Source organism: Lissotriton helveticus, chromosome 10 (assembly GCF_964261635.1).
Source record: "Lissotriton helveticus chromosome 10, aLisHel1.1, whole genome shotgun sequence".
Lineage (NCBI taxonomy): Eukaryota > Metazoa > Chordata > Amphibia > Caudata > Salamandridae > Lissotriton > Lissotriton helveticus.
The window spans coordinates 178,303,382-178,324,983 of record NC_136071.1 but is presented as its reverse complement, the minus strand read 5'-3'; the positions used below and the strand labels follow the sequence as shown (position 1 = coordinate 178,324,983).

Sequence of the window (21,602 nt, the reverse complement as noted above, 5' to 3'; positions counted from 1 at the left end):
AACCTTACAAGATACCCATTTAGTCAGTAAGAGCATTGTACCTCAATGCTAATTTTTGTGGAGCAGTTTCACAAATATTAATGCAATAGTATAACATATATATACTGTGCGCGTGTGGGTGTCCGTGTGGGTGTGTGTGTAGATCAGGTTGTATTGGTTGAAAAGGGTGGTTTTCTGTTATCTCAGTATGTCATAAATTTCATGTTAACCAAAGTATATGGTTGTGTTTGTCACCAAACAGCGACTGTCTGCACCCCCGCATCAAATGCCATAAGCAAGACTGGGTTCTTTTAGTGGCATGGTTCCTCATAATCACTTGACCTATCAGTGCCCACACTTTGACCAACCACCACCTAATGACATCCAATGTTACCCCTACACACTAGTCAACAGTAGGGCTAAAAAGAAGTTTACTGAAAACACTGAAGAACAATTTGAAAAACCTAAAAAGCAAACTCTTGATACCTTTCCTCAACTAAATGAATGCTTCTTTCCCATCCGACTAAGGAACTTTAGAGCGTGTTTCACGAGAAACCCCCTCAACTTCGCCAATCATCTCACTCTATCTCATGGACTTATGGATCAGATAGCGAGTTGTGCCAGTACTGAGTAGTTTACCACTAGACATAGGAGGATAAGAGAACACTTTTTATGTTTTGAGTGCTGGTAATTTTCACCCCCTAGTAGCATCCACGACAGACTCCTGTCTTCAGGGTGTGTATTTTGTCCCAACAAAAAAAGGTGCAACTTTGGAACTCCAGTGTTCCTCAGTAGCAACGGCTACTTCAGACCCTGAGTTGCGTTGTAGTTTTTCACCCCTTCAACAGTCTCATGAGGAGATAGAACCAGTTTTTGGTATTTGTCGATTAAGTCTACAACTTGTCTCCTCACCAGAGATTAAAGCAATTACAGATTGTTCTTTTTATTTTTTTTTAAGAACGCATATCCACATACATCCAGCGGCATGCGAGGTAAGAAGTGCCGGTATGACTCAGAACTTGGTCAAGAACCCTTTCTCCTTGCTCTCCCAGACATACAGAATTGCAAATAGACCTCTTGATCTACACAATTAACCTTTAGAGAAAGATTAATAACATCCTAGCCTATGATTTGCTAGGCAGGGCATTTCCTTGTCAACATCCCTAAATGTTAATATGCAGAATCGGGCTGCAGGTCTTTAACAATGAAAGACTTTAAAATGTGAAATTCTTTTCTGTCATCTTTGAGGAACACACATCAGTAACTGTCTTTTCTTAATGCCTTGAAGACATGTCTTTATTCACGATAAACATGATCGTTTTACTATGATCGCATTTACTTAGCAAAAGTATACCTTTTTTTTTTAGGTTGCATGATGCTGTATAAGATAAAATAATAATAATCTAAGTAGAACCCCTCGTGTATCTCATAGCCTATCCCTTCCAGTCTGTCATGGCCATTTATGCTGCATTGCACAATTCATTGGAGTGGAGAGGAGGGAAATCACAGAGCACCACCTCCTTGAAACTGCTTTCACTTTGTTCCAAGGACATTGTCAGCTTTTATGTGCCCAGTATAGCCCAGATGTTATATAACCAAGCCCTGTGCTGTGGAGCTGTGTCAGTGTTGCATAGAAAGGTAATCACCTGGCCAGCAGCACACCGAGTAAGTGCCATCTGCTTTTTTTCAACAAATGCAGCAGGGAAGCTGACAACATAGGCTGGGAATCTAGGTATGCGTTTGAAGATGCCATCAATATTGTCAGGGACACCCACCCAGAAACTTTTGAGTTTGGGTATTTCCAGAGAATGGGGAGCAACCTTCCCATATTTCCAAACCCCATTCAACATGACTTGTGGAGTCGGTGGAGGTTGGATAACAATATTTGGTCGGTTTTTTGTCATTGACTCTCGATCTTCAGAACTACTGGCTGTAAAACGAGTCCTGTGAAAAATGTCCTCCAGTTCTGTTTCTGTGAGGGGACAGCATTATTCTGCCTCCCATATGCGTTGACATATTATTTTCTCCCTAGTGGTTGGTTGAGCTAGAAGCTTGTAAATTTTTGACAGAACCTCCAATCATTTTTTTTTTGAGTGAGCAACCATTTTTTAACCCCTTGCCCGCGGCCGGAAATCCGCTCCTGTGCTGGACATTCCGATCGCGGGCGTGGTCATGACGGCCCCAGCCGTCATCAGCACACAAGCACTGTGTGCCATGACGGCTGGGGGCCGTCATCAGCATGGAAGGGGTTAAAAGTGGTCAATTGTCTACTAGCCAATAGTTTTAATACTTTGTTGGAGACACATTGTTTTGTCCCAAGGCTGGGTATTCTTTCTGAGTCTGTGTTATCATAATCTTGTTTTAAGTTCTTAAGTGGAATGACACCGTCCAAATCTGACAGATATCAAAATAATCAGGGTTAGATACGATGGGAGTGAGAGGTAAGGGGAACGTTGTTAACCTCTTCTTCATGGAGTGAATCAGCCATTGAGAACATAAACCTCAATCAGTTTGCAGAGGGCTCTTGTGATCTTTGAAGAGTGCACCCAAACAGGGGCTATTGTTTTTATTACGATAATAAACATCTTCTTGAGAGAGGATTGTCATTCAAAATGTTTGAAACTATCTTGGATTACTCTGAATCTAAAAACACAGGTACCTTGACCGAGGCAAATACCATCCATGTGAGGGGTCTAGTGCACTCAAAGATAACCTGTACGTAGTTACTTTCCAATTGGTTCACTTCTATCCAAGAAGTAATGTGATTTCCATCCAGGTAGAGGCGCACAGCTCCTTCTTCATATGAGAGATTAGCTACTGCATCAAGCTGCTAAAGATCAGAAAGCCTTATTGATGTTATTACATTTGTCTAGTGCATTCAATACAGTGGACCGGAATGTCTTGCTGTGATGGCTAATTGAAGTAACTCAGTCTTAACTCAATGACATGCTGCATGCAATAGCCTAGGTCAAATGTAAGGAATTCTAGTCAATGTGTGCTCAGTTTCACCTCTGTCACCCCTCTTATGCAGCATCTACATCCATAATTAGACATTGTTGTCAGGACATGATGGCGATCATTAGGTTGTCAATTGGCTATTGCCACAGCCTCTTCCAGGAAGCTGCAGTCTAAACGAGTGGAGGATGAGATGATCAAAATGTTGCATCCAGAGCTGTTATGGGTGTCTGGAAATGTGAACACGCCCTCTTTGCCGTGCATTCTCAACTTTGTCACACTGTAACGTCTGTGGTGATGTTTAGAAGCCTTAAGCCCAGCTTGATGATCAGGAATAAGACCACAACCACAGCCTAAGTTTGGGCCCCGTTGCAAAATGAAGCATCACTTGATATCTGACAGTGATGGGCTGAGAGACTAGTCATGGACTGAAATGCTGACCATTAATTAATTATGTTATTCTGTTTAAACGAAAACTGCGGCAGTTCCGGCTATCAGGCCTTTGTGTTGTGGAGAAACCAAGGCTTATTATGGCTGGAACTAATTTCAAAAATGCTTAAACGCCTACCTGTATACCAGTGATTATCTGTACTGTCCTACAGTGCTTTCATACCTATGGTTTAGGCGGGTTCTGTATTTACTAGAACTAGATTCCATAGGCTCCATGACAGTGATGGAAACATTCCTTAGCTAGCACGATGCCTGAGTAGATGATGTTGGTTCAGAGACCATCATTGTTATCATTAATTACCTCTTTCTCCAATGAGACCCAACACATTGTTACACGTTAGATCTATTTGCATGATATTCCTGTAAGCAGAACATGTTTCACTTAACTTGCCCCCCCTTTCCCTTTTTCTTCCTTCAGGAGCCAAAGGTAGATTTGTTTGATTTTTCCAAACTTGCTCCCGTGGATCAGCGATGTTTTCTTCAAGCTGCTGATCTTCTTATGGCAGATTTCAAGATGCTCAGCAGTCAGGACATTAAGTGGGCGCTACACGAGCTTAATGGACACTATGCCATAACACGAAAGGTAAGCTTTCTAGTTCAAGCCCTAAAATGCAAACATTTACACTGTCCTGTGTAGCTGATGCTTACTTTATTTAGAATTCTTGATTTCATACCTTCATGGTAGTTTAAGAAACATGCAAGGGCCGTTTGAGTGCTGATGATCGTTTCTGGTAAAACTATCAGATTGTTTTCTGTTGAAAGCATTTGCAAAACTAATAGAATGCAAAAGTACTCCAGTAGAATTTCGTACTGGAGGATAAAGGCATTGTTAGCACCTGCACCTTCCCTAAGAGAATACAGCCCATAAAGTCAGTTGTGGAAGATTGAGATTGTGGAATACATGTTTAACTGCATAATACAGCTTACTTGCTATTGCTTATGTATTTTGTGTAGTGATCTCCCTAATACACCACTATTAGAGATGCCAGTGAGGGGGAAGTATAATCTGATATTTCTCTTTAGTGAAGAGAAATTACACAGTTAAAAAATGTGAAAAAGAGTGAGGTCATGTTATGGCCCATTATTAAAAAAGTTGCATGATATTTTATGTTTTTGAGCACTAGTTGTTCCAGTGCATTTCACATGGCTTTCCGGCCATTAACCCTTGCATGTGTCACAAACGTCTCTAATTAAATGTCAAAACATTAATTCTAGACCTTTGACTACAACACCTCAAGCAAGCGGATTCTGTCTTTCCTTTCCATTTTTTTCTGCAGCTCTGTTCCCATTAAAACCAAGTAAGAAACCCAAGTTTAGTATGCTGACTTCAACCCTTAGTGGAAAAAGTGAACACCATATAAGATAACTTGCCGCCATACCAGATCCAGACATTGCAAAAAGTCCAAAATGTATCTGACCTCATTTTCGTTGTGAGCCTGTGGCAGCCCAAGTAAAGATCCGCCACTGGCTCCTCTGGGCAGGAAAGTTTCAAATTCAAGGACCTCTGTCTGGGATGGAGGTGTCTGAAAAGTTTTCTCTCCCAGCAATGTGTCGAAGATTTAAAAATCAAAACAAAAAAAGAATCACCTTGTGCAGCTGACAGCACTGAAGAATTTTTCTTTTTCTCTTTGCTGGTTTATTTATGTATTTAGTAAAATAAAAATAGTAGTACAGAATTTCTAAAGAAGTAGATTTTGCTTTATTTCTTCTTCATGCTTTCCTTTTGCTGATGGTGAGCATGCACCATTTTCTAGGACAGTATGCTTCGCGCTAAAATTTCTTCAATACTTGCCTTGTGCAGCTGAGCCCTTTTTATGGCTTTATCCCGCCTCTCATCTGGGCCCTCGCATAGTGCCCTGTTACTACTCTGTTGGACTCTTCATGGCTCTACATTTCACCTTCTAAGCAACAATCCTCTCCTCCAGTGGTCTGCATTATACTACCACTTCAGCTGAACTTTCATACACCGTTTCACTTTCACTTCACAGCTCCTGATTCTTCTCATCTGCCATGCCCCTCTTGTAAATGTCCTGATATGACTCTCTCCGATATCAATTCTGTGCACAGAACACTACTCGTTCTGGGTATAATGGTACATATTTAGAGTTTGGTGTCCCCCCGTCCATTCAAACTCTTCTTATGTTTACACTACAAAGCAGAGGGTTCTTGTCCCAAGTATTATCATTCTACAGGTTAGTGTCTGTAGTCTGTTACATGACCTGACTTGTCAAAAACTACTAGTGACTTCAAGAACCAGAAAGAGACAGCTGGGCAGGTTATTCACAGCATTGACCGCCTGTCTGTGGATAAACTTTCTCTTAGATGATGTCAGGTGATGTCTGTGTTCCATTGCTGTACGACAATAGATTAATGTAATTTGATATAACTGAGCTGTGGACGCGGTAACGTAGCAAATATATAGGGGTTTGTCACTTGTTCTCACTGTGATGGCATCAGGTTTTTTTTTGTCTGGCTTGACAGCGGGGGTGGAGAAAGAATCACCAGGAGAGGGGGGCTTTTGCTCTGCCAACATGTTTGGTGCTAAGAGTATATGTTTAGATTGGGCAGAAGTTATGTGCTTCCACAAAACAGTGCTTGTTCTCCACAATCCTTTTTTTGTTTATTTATCAAGCTACCTGAAGTTGAACTATCGGGGAACACACATGACAGTCTAATGCAATTAAAGTGTCTTAGATAGATAATTTATGGTGTTCTTCTCTCGCAGCAGAACAGATGGAAGGTGAGCAGTCATTAACCTACATAGATTTTTAGGTTTGGCACCTGAATTTTTAACCTACCCCAATATTATTCTGTAGTAATTTGCTGCCACACAAATACATATCCAGATCTGTTAGTAATCCTTCACATTACCATACAACATTCTTTTAAAGCCAGATCCCTTTAGCATTGCCAATGCTTGTTAATGATTTTTGTAAGTATAGTGTAAAGTACAACTAACTTGATATGCATGTTTTCATTAAAGTGAGGTAAGCTGGATGTTGGACTATCCTATTGAAAAAGTGCAAGTCTATATTTCACAGAAGCCTAGAGTGAATACTTGACATTTAGCCAGCATTAAATATTTATGAAATTATTAATTTAAGACGAGGACAAACAAGGCATGGTACTGTAGTCCATTGATCCTCCTTGGTTCGTAGCAGTATCCGGCCTCTGCATAAAATACATCACTAGATGTAACTTTGGTGCTTCCATATTGTCTCTTTTCTTATCTAAATTTTGTCTTAAACTCCTCTAATTTTTTCTATCTCCTCTCACAAGTTCATCTCTAGCTCACTCCTTTAATCTATTTTCCTTCTTGCACCTCTTATCTTTTGTGTGCTCCAGTCTCCTATTTTATCCAACTCGTGCCTTTTTCCACTTTCTTGATGGTCTTATGGCACAGTCCCTCTATCCCACCTGACTTATACATGGGTCACCTCTAATGTGCTATGCACCTGTAACGGCTTGCATCCATCTTCAGCTATCTCCTCTTGGGCATCTTCTGCTTATATCCTCTCAGCCATTATGTCCCTTTTTCTACTCTTTTCTTCCATCTTCTCCTTTGCACCCCTTACCCTTTTTCCCCTTGCTTGTCTTTCTGATTCATCATCTAACTTAGCCCCTTCATCCTTTGAGAATATGGCTTGGGGCTCCCCACTGCCACATTCTTCTTCCTCACCCAATTGATTGTGTGTCACTCAACTTTCCCTTATGGTGCCTCTTTGCCCTTACTCATCCACTGGGTGGCACTTCCCCCACTCAAACCATCTTGTGCATCAGTGGCACTATTATCAAAATTAAGCCTTAGTTTTCCCTCTCATCTGGGTGTTGCCTAACTCCTCGTTCTTATCAGTCTTCTTAGATTGGCACCCGAATTGTGCTTTTGATGATCTTTTTGTTCATTTGTTCCATTTCTCATCAATCTTTTGCACTGTTGCCATTACTGGTCCACCTTGTGCCACTGTCCCCTCATTTCTCTTGTGCTTCTCTTATGTATTCTTTCATGTATTCGTATTTAACAATAATTTTGTTCCATTCTAATTCATCCAATTCATCCAACTCTCATATTCTCTGACATTTCCCCACGAGATACATCTGGTGTTAGGCCTATTTTTCTGGCTGTGGTAGTTACCTAAGGGCTGTGTACATTCTAACTTCTAATTTGAGAGATATGTTATCTGAAATCCTCCTTCAGGAAAAATTTCTCAGTAGCATTGTCAGTGTATTAGGCAGCTACTTGACGAATCTTCATTGGCTGACCACTCTATAAGAAGTGTAAAATCATGTTGGGTGGCCTAGCCAAGATGGCAATTGGGACGGATGCGGCGTAGCTGAGCTCTGCACTCCAAGTCTGCGCAACAAAATCCTTATGGCTTTCCACCCCTGGCTGCAGTAAATAAGACTAGCGCTGACCCTCTGGTACCCAGCCTATTCCAGATTGCTATCCGGCTGGGTGCCGCACTGCCAAAGTGAGCTTACGACGAGTCACCGCCTGTTGCTTTCCCTGAAGCTGCCCCCTCTTGCTGAGCTTTGGCCCACACCACAGCCCAGGCTCGTCGTTGCACTTCAGCAGCCAGGGGGGGGGTGGAAATTCGTAGGCAGCTGTTTTGACCCACCCCCACCCTCCAACACAAGCATGGGGACAATGCAGTACTCCCTTTCCAGATGGGCTCTTCTTCTGCGACACTGGCAGAGAGATCACGATCAACTCAATGTTAGGGCTGCGGTCTCCAGTGATTTTTGGAGACTGCTGTTGCCACATGCCTCCACGGCTGTGTCTTAGTGGCCCAGTGACATCAGACACCAGAGATTGCTGAGCCTTCCCCCTATTCCTGTCTTTCTGTGTGCTCTGACCTAAGAGGCATTTGCAACAACAGTGGGTATGAAGCAAAGGTAGAAGAAGATGGTGACCTCATCCTTTCTGCCGTATATCTAAGGGCTGCACTCTGGCCCGAGATGGAGGTGACCCTCTAGACTACAGTTGAGAACTTGACGACCCCCTGGGCACGGAGTACTTAGTCTAGATTGCTTGATGTGCAGACCACACCCTGCTGTTCCCCCCCCCCCACCGGCATAGTGCTGCAGACTAAACAGCCAGCCAACAGAAGGTGACAGTTGGGGAGGACAGAGTCCTAGGAAGCTGCGCACTGCATGCCATCACACAACTGCATGATTCTCAGTCCTTTCCCAGATGAGGGGTACTCACTAGGGGAGGCCAGCAAACTCCACTTCCTCGGCGAGCAACAATGGTGATGCAGCGGCATCGAGAAGGGGATCTGGAAGGAGACACTGTGCACTGTCCGCCCCACCTATCCTCTATTGCATAAGCTGTGAATGGCACCCTGCCACACAGACAGAGAGGTTTGATGATTTGCTATAAGCCGCAAGGCATTTGACAACCACGTTGTAACCTAAACTGGATGCACTGGTGAGTGATATGGGGCTTCTACTGGAAAGAGTTAAGGCCAATGAATCTATGCTGGGTGAGATGGGCCCCTCAATGTCAGAAATGCAGTCCCATAGTAAAGCCCTCCAGCCAGAAGTCTTGCTGCTGAGTACCAGGGTGGAGGATGTGAAGGGCTGGTCGCGGCGGGATAACATCCGCATGGTGGGACTCCTTAAGGGGGAGAAGGGTTCCAACATGGACTCTTCCGGGAGAATTGGTTGCTTCACACATTCTTAATCGACAAACGCTCCACATTCTTTTCAGTGGAAAGGGCCCACATAGTCTGAGGCATGGTCCCTCTCCCAAGCTCTCCTTTGTGGCCAGTGGGGGCATGCCTCTTCAGCTATCGGGACCAGAATCACATTCTACAACCTGCCAGAAACAATGGCCCCGGGCAAGTAAATAATACAACCGTGATCATCTACCCAGATTATACTGCAGAGTTGCTGCGACTTAGGGGCTCTTTTCTGTCTGTTGAACAGAAACTTTGTCAGCTGGGTCTGATATTTTTCCGCATGTTCCCAGCCAAGCTATGGGTGGAGAATTCTAACACCACACGCTGCTTCACAACGTCTGCGGATGGCTGGTTGGGGTCAGGAAAGGGGGGCTGGTGTCCTCTGCATCCCAATTTGTTCAGACTGATACGGGTTGGCGACATCCACGAGTGTGGGGACGGTCAGGCAGGGCTGACCATAAATATACTGACGAGTGATCAGGTGACTCTCGAGCACCCCATGGCCGTTGCGTAACTAGAATCCTTACACAACCAAGCAACTAGATCCCCTAATCCTGCAGCTGACTCCCCAAGCGGAACCTGGTGCACCACTCACTGGAGAACATTGCAGCTGAGCTACGTTCTGGGCCCGAACTTACCCCAATGATGTGGGATCAAGTAATATGAACATGAAGCCTGCATCTTTTCAAAGTGTGCCAATTACATTGAGTGTCCTGCAGTGAAAAGGAAAGGATCCCTCCCCTCCGAAGGGGAGTGGAGGGAAACACATTATATTTCTGTGAGGGCATAGACTGCATGACTCTTCCTTCATTCTGGGCTGATTAATCCTCCTCAAGTCCAGATGGAACTAAATATGACGTTCTTTGTTACAGTTTACTTATGGTTGTGGGCTAGTTTGTCTAGGCCTGAAGTTGGGCGTTGGGGAAATAGTTGTGTTTTTCATCTTGCAGCCATAGTGTCATATTAATGTCACAGGTTAGGGATCCGCCTCACATATGGACCTTGGGGGCCTAACCTATTTGGGAGGTGGGAGGAGGAACACGGTTGTAGTATGGCGACACACCCAAGGGGGTCTTCACCTATGTATAACATTGTGACCTGGAATATCCGGGAAATGGCCACCACCAGGCTGCGCCACCTAATATATTCCTACCTGCGGTGCAGGCAGACTTCCATTGTATACTTGTAAGAAAAGCACATGGTTGCAATTGAACTCCTGAAATTACAATAGCAATAGAGGGGCCAGATCGTTGGCATCTCCTACTCTGCATATGCCATGGGGCTGCTCATCTACATAGTTCCTGCAGTGCCTCTGGTGATTAACCGCTACGTGGTGGACCTCAAGGGTAAAGATGTGGTCATGAAGGGTACATGTGACCGAGCGACATTCGCCAAAGTCGCAATATACCCACCTGCCAGCAAATCCTAATTAATTTACCTCCCTCCTTAGTGCACTACTTGACAGCGCCAAGTATATGGGGAAGAGACATCAACGCAGTACACCATGTCTCCCTGGACTGCTCCTTTCCCACACTGCAGGGCACAACAGTGACTAGAACTGCACATGCCTTTACAGACTGGCTTGACCACAGACACATGTACGACATTTGGCTCTGTGTGCACACCACCACAACAGAGTACTCCTTTCCAGCAGCCCATCAATTACACTCTAGGATTGACATTTCCTATAGAATTACAACATGGTGCCCCACATCCACCAAATCCTTAGGCCGCACACTTTCTGACCACAATCCCTTAAAAATTACTTCACACTGGGGCAGATGCCAAGCACTGTTCCCCCCTTAGAAATTACACACACCAGTGGTACAGGATAGATTCTTTCACTGAACTATAGGCTCACATATCACTAGCTATTTTGAAGACTGTGAAGGGCCTCCGACAAAGAGCTGGAGTGGCCTTCAAGGTACAGGGCATCTGTATTAAGACCACACCTGGCGTGAAATTAGCATTATGACCACAGATCCTAGACCTGGAGTTTTCCATATGGGAGGCTGAGGGTTTGGGGCGGGGCAGGGGTGATCAGCATGGTGACTAGAGGAGACATTTCCCCCCTCAGGAAGCAACACAAGACCTTGGTCGCCTGGCTATGAAAACTGGATTACCCATGCTACGTGACTAGGCAACATGCAGCGGGGGATAGGACAGGACTAGTGCTGGCATGGCTCTTGAGGTCACAGGCTTCCTGGTCCCATTCGACCACCATTAGATCTGAGACTGGGTAAGGGGTTAGCTCTTTCACTGACATCAATAAAAATCTTTTAATATTACTATAGTTACATATATATATAATCGCCTACAGCGCCATGCCTTAGATGAGCAGCTTTTGATTGAGAAAATCCACATTGAAATCTATCAGATGGCATGTAATGAAACTCCTGGGCTGGACTGTTTCCCAGAAGAGGTTTACACCAACTATAGAATGACACTTGCCCTGAAACTCCTTCAATTATACCAGTCAGCCAGACACAGAGGTGCTTTGCCGGCATTCAAGTGAGAGGCGACGATCACGGTGGTCCTCCCTAACTGGACAGGGACAGCACGTTCTTTTTGACCCTGGCCCGTTAACACTGATTGTAAGACCCTCAGGAAAGTTGTTGCAAGCTGATTGTTGCCAAATCTTTCCATTCTACTTCATACAGACCAGAATGGTTTAATTCCTGGGAGGAACACATTTTTAAATGTAAGTGTTCTCTTCCAACTTATGGAAGGAAATTCCTGAGCAAACCCATCATAATTTGTAGGCTCCCTTGACATCGAGAAAGCCTTTGACACACTAGGATGTCCTTTTTTTAAAGGAAAAGTTGTAACGAGTGAGTTTTGGCCTGGAAATACTGCATTGGATCAACAGTGGCTGCTCCGCATAGGTAGGGAGATCTCTGCTCCGTTTGAGGTGAACATGGGTACCAAACAGAGATTCCTCCAATTGCTGATCTTATTTGCTTTTGCACTGGAGACCTCTCTGGCCCCGTCTGACTGCAGGGCCCGCATTCAGGGATCCAGAGTGGCACAACTTGGAAAGCCATCTCGCTGTATGCGGACAATGCTCTAGTATATCTACTGGGCGTACGCAGAGATCTGTCGCAAGTGATGAAAATGCTTGGAGACTGTATAAGAGTCTCTGGCTTAAAACTATACTATGTCAAATCCTTTTCATTTCCCCTGATGACTCTTCCATCAGGAGAAGGAGGCACTACCTCTTCTGATCCTAGAACGGCGCCCTGACACTTTTCAATACCCAGGGCTAAACATTTACCATTTCTAAGTTGACCTTGTGCAGTGGAATCTAGGGCCCGTGGTGTCTAGTATGCATGGATCCCTGGTGCTCTAGAACTCCCTACTGCTATCCCCGATGGGCAGTGTGGCAATAGCAAAAATCCTGATGCTTCTTAGATTGCTGTATCCATTTTTATCACTGCCAGTATCTGCCCAAGTATTTTTTTCAGTCCGATCTGACTTGATAACCCGGTTAAGCTGGAAGACAATGGTGATCACTAAATGGTATGCTTTGCTAGAGCATGGGGGCCTAGGCGTGCCTAACTATGAGCTTTACTATGCAGTGGCTCAATTGCAGTGGCCAGTGCGGTGGCCCTCTGCTACCCCCGATCCAGAGCAGTCGATAGTGCAGCTGGACTTAGGAGGCTTCACGAACGTGGACTGGCTGATGGATTCCAGATGAGCCACCATGCGAGTAGGACGAATGTCCAGGACAGCCAAGCGATACTGGCACATGTATGTCAAATCCAGACTCCGCATTACGCTCAAGCTGGGGTGGTCAGATTTTGAGAAGAAAAACCTGGGACAGGACAGACATAAAAGTAGGACTAAAACCTTTGGCCTTACTTATGATTGGTCTGTCCCAATTGTATTTTGTGTAGCCTTGTCAATATGCGTGCCCACATTTACAAACTTCACTTACATGACATTAGCTATAGCAGGACCTCTACCTTAATCCCCCCTACCCTCCTCCCCATTTTTTCCCCTCTGCTGCAGAATGCATGCTGCCTACCTCCTGCTGTCTTGCCTGAAAACAGACAAATTACTTACCAAGAGACAAAGTACTTAACTAGAGTATACCTTCACTTCTCCTTTGCAGGAGGACTTGACCTTGACCCAAAAACTGGGACATGTTTTTAAAATTAAGGAAAGCGTCAGGACAATCTTCTGAAAACCGGGACTGCCTGGGTAAATCCAGGATGTCTGGTCACACTAGCTCCGACCCCTTCCTCTGTGGGTGCTGCTGTCCTTGCGCAGTGTTCGCCTACCACAATGTTCAACCATGGGCAGAGGCAGCCCTCTCTGCTTTGGGGCATCTCTGTGTACACAAAACCCTGCTGATTTTCCAAAGGCTCTGTGAACAATATGACATTGAGGAGAGCTAGTTCCTGGCTTACCAAGCACAGTCTGCCACTATGGGGATCATCTGGGGGTCAGAGCGCACCGAGCCCAAATCCTCCTCCCCCCCCCCCCCCCTTACAGACAGTGCTCACATATGGGAATGGTAGACTGGTAATCACAGTGTTATCAACAAAGAAACCCAGAGAAGGGTGTTTAAGACTTTAATCTGGGGAAGAGAAGAGAACAATTTAATACATAAGAAGGTGAGTACACTCTCCCAAGTTAAATTTGCACAACACACAAACCTATCCCCTGCCTAGTAGTTAGAGGTTTTAACCTATGATAGCCACCCTGTCTTTGGAAAAAGGCTTGTTCTTTGGTGGAGTCTAGTGGAGAACAGGGTGCTGAGCAGGTTTGCCAACGGCATGCTCCCCTTGACGAATGTGTGATTACAGGGTCACTCCACCCCCCACTTCCTCCTCACGTAATAGTATAGGATTCCTTAATAGAGTGTGAAGTCCAAAAATGGCAATCTGTAGACGTGTAATATCTCACCTTGCATGCCTGATTTGTTGTATGTGTTTGAATGTTGTGAAATGAGTTCAGGGGCAGTGTGTTGTTCTGATGACAGCCCTGGGCCCAGTGGACCGTTTGCTATAGGGCAGAAACATGTTGTCCAGCTATTAGGACCATTATATCCTTAACTAAGTGATAGCTTGGTTAGTTTGTGGCAATGTTATTATGTGTTTTGAGGACCCCGGTTCACAGTATCCAAAGTTCTCCCTGGTATATGGTTGAGCACTTCCTGATTTTTAGGGACCAAGATGAGACCCGATGAAGCATGCCAATACTATGGGTGGGTGAGGGTCTAAAAACAAAAGCAAGCCTTTTTCTATCGTCAGGGTGACTATCCAAGGATAAAAACTTGTTTACACTAGTCAGAGGATTCTTGTGTATGTTGTGCGAATCACCGTGTTATACAGAGCCTTACTGGACATCCTGCTCTGAAGTTCCACACATTCAAAGACAAAAAGTCCATTACTGTGGGTCCAAATCTCATGGATAAACCATGATCCACCGCTCTAGAATATGTCCGTAAAGTGTCTAGGAGCCCCTGCCTAAAGTATACTCAATTTAGTTACTTGCCCTGACCTATTTAATTGTCTGTGACTGTTCCCCATATGCTCCCTATGCCCCTGCCCAAACAAGGCCTGCCCAGTGATTGGACAATTCTGGGGAGCTGTGATATCCCTTCTATCAAGCATAATGGAGCAGGCACTCCTCACCGATCCCCTGCAGTGCATACTAGGGATTTTACCTCGCACATTTAAGACCAAATATGCCACAAAATTGCCCAACCTCGCCTACCTACTGGCAAAGCATAGTATAGCAATGGCTTGGAAATCCCCGGAGGACCCGTTGGTATTGAACAGGCTGTGGCATCTGCTGGAGTGGGCGACTGCAGAGATAACATCCTGGCATTCTCTAATATACTAACAGGTGAGTCACCTTTTTGGGAAGCCTGGGAGCAATACCATGAAAAACTGTTTGCAAAGACAGATAATATGCCAACGTGAGGGACTACAGTCCCTTCCAATCTTATGAACATCCGATGTCTGTGACTAGGACCCCTCCCACACCCCCTCAGGGTCTGGCCCAATTGCATTAATTCCATCCTCCCCCCTGACTTAGGCCCACAGTGAAGACACCATTACCCTCTCTTACATCGTAACTCAATACCCCATACATGAATGGTGTTTATAAACGTGGAGATGCATGATGCCTCCTTTGTAGAATGTGCTTGATCAACTGCACAAGCAAAATGTTATACAGTTAGTGCACCTGTTGGGCAAAACACGAATTTACTTGCAGTTGGTTATCAACGATTACCACCCAAAATGTCCACATACTTCAGAGGGCTCCCTTGCAAATCAAAAGTGCATCAGTCTAGATACCAAATGCTCTGGACTGTCATGTATGATGCATAATATTTCTTACTTTTTTTACACTGATGTATTTTCTTCACCTATTGTATAGCACTGCCAGTGTATTCAAGAATGTGGTGCTATGAAAGATGACCATAATAGCTAAATGACATTACAGGTAAGTAATATTTTCTTGCACAATTAAGGGAGAAGGTCAGTCTGGTGGTATGACAAAAAAACCCGAATGCTCAAAAGAAACTGTTCACCAGATGTAGATAGCTTGCCCAAAACCTGGCTAGTGAGAAGTCTCCATCAGCCCACCCATTTGGCGGAACTTCGTTATTTGGAAGACTATGAGAGGAGGGTCGAATGTAGCCAATTGTTGCTCCACTGCTAACATAAATAGATACCTGACCTCATACTCTCAGTAATCTCAGCCACAGTAGTTGTTCAAGATATGAGACAACTGATGGAGTGCAGTGCGAGTGATAAACTGGTGCAGTTTAAAAATGATTATAAGGGCAAAAAAATTAGGTTTATTAGGTATTGTCCAAATGCCATGAGATAAAATAGATCGCCTGATAGTATGGAACAAATTCACTATCTCCTGGCGAATAGTGAGGTCAACCAGTTTCAGCCGTGTGGCTAGCTAGCCCGGCTTTCTTCAGGACCTAGTAGTTGTTAAATGCTACTGTAAGGAAAGCAATCCATAAGATGTATTGTACATAATAATTTGCACATGAAAGAATTAAATAGATCAGTGGTTTATTACCACCCTACCCGACATGATTCCCATGTGTGTGTAGGTAAGAACTATATCTTCATTCCTAAAACAAAAAGAATGTTGTTGTTAATACAAGGGTCAAACTTATAATAGTGAACAGAGAGAACTAGGAGCATAGAGGTTCAAAACTTAGTATTAGTCTCGCGCGCTTGCGTATTCAAGGAAAGCAATTCTTTTACGCGTGCGCACTCGGATCAATAAGTGGCAGCGTCAGAACAAGTCACGGCATCTATATGTAACTCCGCAAAAGCAATTCTGCGCCAAAATTCACGATGTCGGGCCACAATTCACAGATGTATAATGCCCAGATTACCAAGATGTGTGGTCCTATCAATGCCCCTGAGTATATCATCAGCACTGTGGCGATCCGCCTGAAAAGCGAGTGAAAACCACATCCCTCGCAATTTCCATAAATGATCCGTTTTCTTAAAAAAAAAAATTGTGATCATTTTGTGGGACCGATAATTAATATGGATTGTACTCAGCCATCAGTGATGTAAGTGATACCACTCTGATGTTGTGCCTTTTATTTACCCTATAGGGCTGTCCTTGACCCCATGATCAGCTACATGAGAATATATCAATAGGGGAGTAATTATGCCAATGTTATTAAGCTTCGCCATTGCTGCAGCATTTACAATTGTGTGGCTAGGCATCGAAATGCACAATACTCTCCACATATTGATATAAGGCTTTAAGTATGTGATGTTGAACTAAAATCAAATTGTGTGAGCACTCGGGTAGACCGCTGTCAACTATTGTAAGATGTTAGAGCTACCCTCCAGTTGCATATCATTGGGTTCCCTGGAATTAGTATAATACTCGGTACTGATGTTTGATCATGTCTAATAATAAAATGGTAATTACAGTCATGACAGGGTGTAAAAGTCAAAGTAGAACACGCTATCCCTGACGATATTGCTAGTATGTATCGCTGATGATATGGGACTGTTTACGTTTTGCATCAGCATTATTTGATGTACTATAGGCTAGTCGAGCCTAATAGCTGGGATTAGGAATGCCATCCATGACTAACACTAGTGGTTTTAAAATTACTACACACAAACATGTTAAATGGAGACCCACGGGATGTTGTCATTTAAGCCTTTTGTATCCGTTTTAAGCTTGAAAATCCATTTTTGTTCCTTGATGAACAGAAATCTGGAGATGTCAGTCACATGCTGAGGAATCATAGGATGTTCCAAAATCAACCACCTCATCTTATCTGCATGATGTTTCTGGGATAGGAAATGATTTGTCAAGCACGTTTATTACAACGTATTGTACTTTTATGCTCACTGATGCGCAATTTGATTTTGCGAGTTGTATCCAATGTACCTCAGTGAGCAAGGACATATGATCATATAGATCACACGGTCTGTGTTGCAATTAGTGTGAGTTTCAAGAATCCATGGTCGGTCAGTCCCAATGTCTACGGATTCTGTCTTGATGGTCTGCGGACACACACTACATGAACCGCATGTACCGGGGGAAGCCCCCAGAGGGTATTGGTATCCTGATTCAACTGTAGCCTTGGCCGGGTGTGTACAAGGCTATCGCGCAGACTTGGACCTCTCTTGAATGCAAAAAGTGGCAACGGGATGTTCTCCGTAGCAATATTTAAAATGCGCCAATGTCTGCGTACTGTCTTCTGGACTTGGTTTGATAGTGTGCAAAAAGTGTTCACAAATGTCAATCTGTCGGTTGCAGGTTTGGTGATCTTGTGATCAAGTAAAGCATCTCGGCTAAGTAATATTTTCTTCCATGCACAGCTCAGATCTGAAAGTAGTATGAGAAAGTAGTTGCTCACCATTTGGGAAACTATTGTATGGGGATATAAGTGATCCTCTGGAAAAGTGTTTCAGGCAGTCTCCAGTTCTAGCCCTTGGTGAATCTGAAGTTCCGGTCCCCTATGATGGCTTTTTGAAAGGGGCACTGGTTTTATTGACGGTCTGTATAGCTGGCAATAATGTCAAAAGTCCTTGACTATATCATCTGGAAACGAGTTCTCTCAAGTCATATCCTTCCATGCTATGTTCAGAGTCTGCATAATCCTCCTAGATGGCCTATTTGTTATATGATTTGGAGAACCCTTCTGGTGTAGTGTGATTTATATATTCTCGAAAGCACCTGCCTGTATCATCCAGTTAATTTTTCCTTTGACCATCTTGAAATCTATCATTATTCTTCAATTTGTTCTTGCCCCTTATAATCCCATTAGGTGGGCAGTGTTTTATGAAGTGGGTGTCAGACACTGGTCATAACAAACTGTGCAATTATCTGTAGCTTGCACAAATATGGACTAATATTGCTGTTGAATAATATCCACACTAATTTTCAACTTCATTATATTTCATGAAAAGCTGTGTAGCTCAACTGAGAAACTGTTATTGTATATAAGATCAGAGATGGTTACTGCTGTTGTATCCAATATATTCTGTGATTTAAATCTATACGGCTGTTCATTTGGCATCGCTTCACATATTGGATGGAGAATACTCATACCTGGCATGCTGGAGTAGGCACTTCTGTGGAAGTGTTTTCAAGGAGTGGGTTTTGGTCTATTCTGTATAATAAAAGCGATTACTATGGGTTACTATTGCTATGACTTTGTGACGTGACTTCTAAGCCTCTCTTCACAGCTTTGAAATGCTGCCTTGCTGTGTGTGGCTGTTGTCATTCTGGACTGTGCAAAAGTTTGTTTGAACTGTTGGATAGGGCCACTTTGGGCTCTTAAGGTGTGTGTGGAAGGATATGTTTAATAGAAAGAGAAATAAACTTTCTGCTGCAGTTATGTACCTAATGATGAAAAAATGTTCATGTTGTTTCCTCCTAGCTACTCCTCTTTTCTGAATTGCATACATTGATTTAGTCAATTAACAAGTATAGAATTGATGACTATTCATGCCTTTATTCATTGCATCATGATAATCAAGTATGCTTGAATATATGAATTTGCTTTTATAAATATATATTTTTGAGTTATGAGCAAGAGTCCTTTGAAAGTTGATAATCTAATTTCTTGATTATTATTATATAAAGGGCATGGTGCTGTAGAATTAAAATAAGTGAAAGATTGGCAGGGAAGTTTTTTGTTAATTGTTTACTTTAAAAGGTCCGCAGTAAACAGATAATGTTGCATAAACTAAGGACAAAGTGTGATGGTTTAGAGAGAAACGTTTGTACCAGAAGACGAGAGAGTCCTTGCTGGATTTTATTGCCTACTTTTGATAAAGGCTCATTTATCCTCTACTTGCTGGGTTTGTCAGCCCGCTGCCAATGCAGATGAGAACAGCAGGTGATGCTGTTTGACTGAACATTAGCCTCATTGTTCAAAATAGGTATGTGGGTGTGATCCATCTTTGACACTCAAGTTAGGCCCTTTCTTTGGTGCTAAGGTTAGTTAGTTAGCCCAAGAGGTTAGTGTGGGAATGTAAATATTAACATAAAGAAAGCTATATGAATTAACTAGTATGTTGCAATATGTTTTGCTGCTCACACTGCTTAAAAATGTAGCAGCTGCTATTCTGTTATTTTTGATCCGTTATTATTCACATTATGTGTACTAGGATAGAATTTTAATTTTAAAATCTTTACAGTATATCCATTGGTTCCTAGTGTTCTTGAGTGTGCCTGTCTATTAAAGAGGGTCTGGGTCCCACTAATCATCGATGTAGTATCTCATAGACTTGATCAATCCCTGAAATGTATCTCACTTAGATACTACTCAGTCGGTGGTGGTTTCACTCCAATTGGTTTACTTCTCATGTTGGCAAATTGACAAAGTCCTTAGTACCAGGGATTCTAGGAAGCCTATCCCAGGCTGTATTCTTATCAATGCACAAAACGTATCACATACAACAGTAATGTCTTGAGTCTAGCACACTACAAATGTTATGGCACACTAAAATTGTCGAAGAGAGAACGAACCAGCCGGGCTCCTGTCCACAGTCCAGCAGCTCGAATTCACCACAGCACAAACGGAATCCAAAAGTGATTCTTCAAAGTAAAGGTATTTTTATTATTTTACAACACCATTAGTGCAAAAGAGGACGGTCAACGCGTTTCGGTGAATGCCTTCAACTGGAACAAAAAATTAGTTAACCTTTAAATGTCAAGCCTCTGGAATTAATGATTACAAGTGAACTTATTTTTTAGCATTTTTGGGGCAGCACATGCCATCATGTCTGCTTTTCAATGTGTTTTAATACATAAGATATTCTCTTTTTTTTAGGCATCTAGTAAAAGCGAAGTTACCATCCACTGCTTGAATTCCTACGGTCTCATTGGATGTTCTTTTGATTTTCCTTTCTCCTCAGAGCCTTTGGATAAGTTTAGATACAGTGCAAGTTGTTTGTTATTGCATAGATCCATTGGGTTCTGAAATTTAAAAATCATGTGATCTGAAAGGGACTATTAGTTATGGATTCCTTACCTTAGAATTACCCCCAGGCGTCCGACTCGAACTGGAGAATTTTTCTTTAGCAGTACCCCTGTGAGTCGGTAGGTGCCGTCGATCGTCCCCTCGTTCGTAGTTGGCATCATGATTGCTGTCACAGTATCTACTTAGACGCTGCCCCTGCGCGCTGACGTCCATTCTTTCTTTTTCCGCACCATCCAGTGCAGATTCTGAGAGCGTGGTACCTCTAGTCACTTTTTACTGTTTTTTTTTCGCCTTTTGTTGGCATCTTTTTCGAGTTGTTCGACTCCTGGTGCACAGGGATGTCACATCAGCGGAGCGGCTTCAAGCCTTGTGGCTCCTGCCACAAGCTGATGTCTGTGACTGACCCACATCTAGTGTGCCTCTGGTGCCTGGAGCGCGACCACGCCCCGAAGTCGTGGTCCGACTGTCGGGCTATGGCCCTGAAGTCTTTGCTGGAGTGGTCCTGAAAGCTTCTGGAAACCTGTTAGTTCTCTCTGCGCCGCTTGATGTCCCAGTCGAGAGGGAAGTGTCGCGGTAACGGTCGCAGAGCCATCACCCCCACTCATCGTCGGAATCTTAGTCTTCGGGTATGTTGAAGCACAAAAAGAATGCGAAGAAGCACCGTCGCTCTTCATGTTCTTCCCATCGGCGGACGCGATGCAGGATGCGGAAGGAAGTCATCCGGCTCCGCCTGCGGAGCCTGTTTGGTTGACTCCGAGCTTCCCTCCCTTCCCAGGAGCCGAAGTGACCCCAGACCAACTTTGTAGTTTTTACGAAGCCCTCCACTCCATCTTTGGGTAGCCCAACTCCGCCAGGCGTGCAATCGGGCCCCACAGACTCAGCTGGGGGCTATAGGCCTTCGATGCCGGTGCCTACGGCCCTGGCGCTGCAATGCCCCCAGGGATCCAGGCCTGGATCCGTATCGGCGCTGGTCGACCTTACGACACCTCCGATGCCAAATCCATTGGAGATACCTCTGCCCCCTCTGATGCCGGTTGTGTCCCCAACCGATGTTTAACCCAGCCTCTCCCTCGACATGTGCAAAAGAA

The 21,602-nt window shown here is 43.9% G+C and overlaps 1 protein-coding gene across 4 annotated transcripts in view; it reads left to right on the top strand.

The window, feature by feature from the left end:
• RNF216 (ring finger protein 216) overlaps nucleotides 1-21,602 on the top strand; it is an 853,926-nt gene that overhangs the window by 245,878 nt on the left and 586,446 nt on the right. For all 4 annotated transcript variants that reach the window (XM_078665045.1, XM_078665046.1, XM_078665043.1 and 1 more), the window contains one exon: nucleotides 3,803-3,967. In XM_078665045.1, coding sequence (XP_078521171.1) covers nucleotides 3,803-3,967 — 165 coding nt within the window. The remainder of the gene's footprint in view (nucleotides 1-3,802; nucleotides 3,968-21,602) is intronic.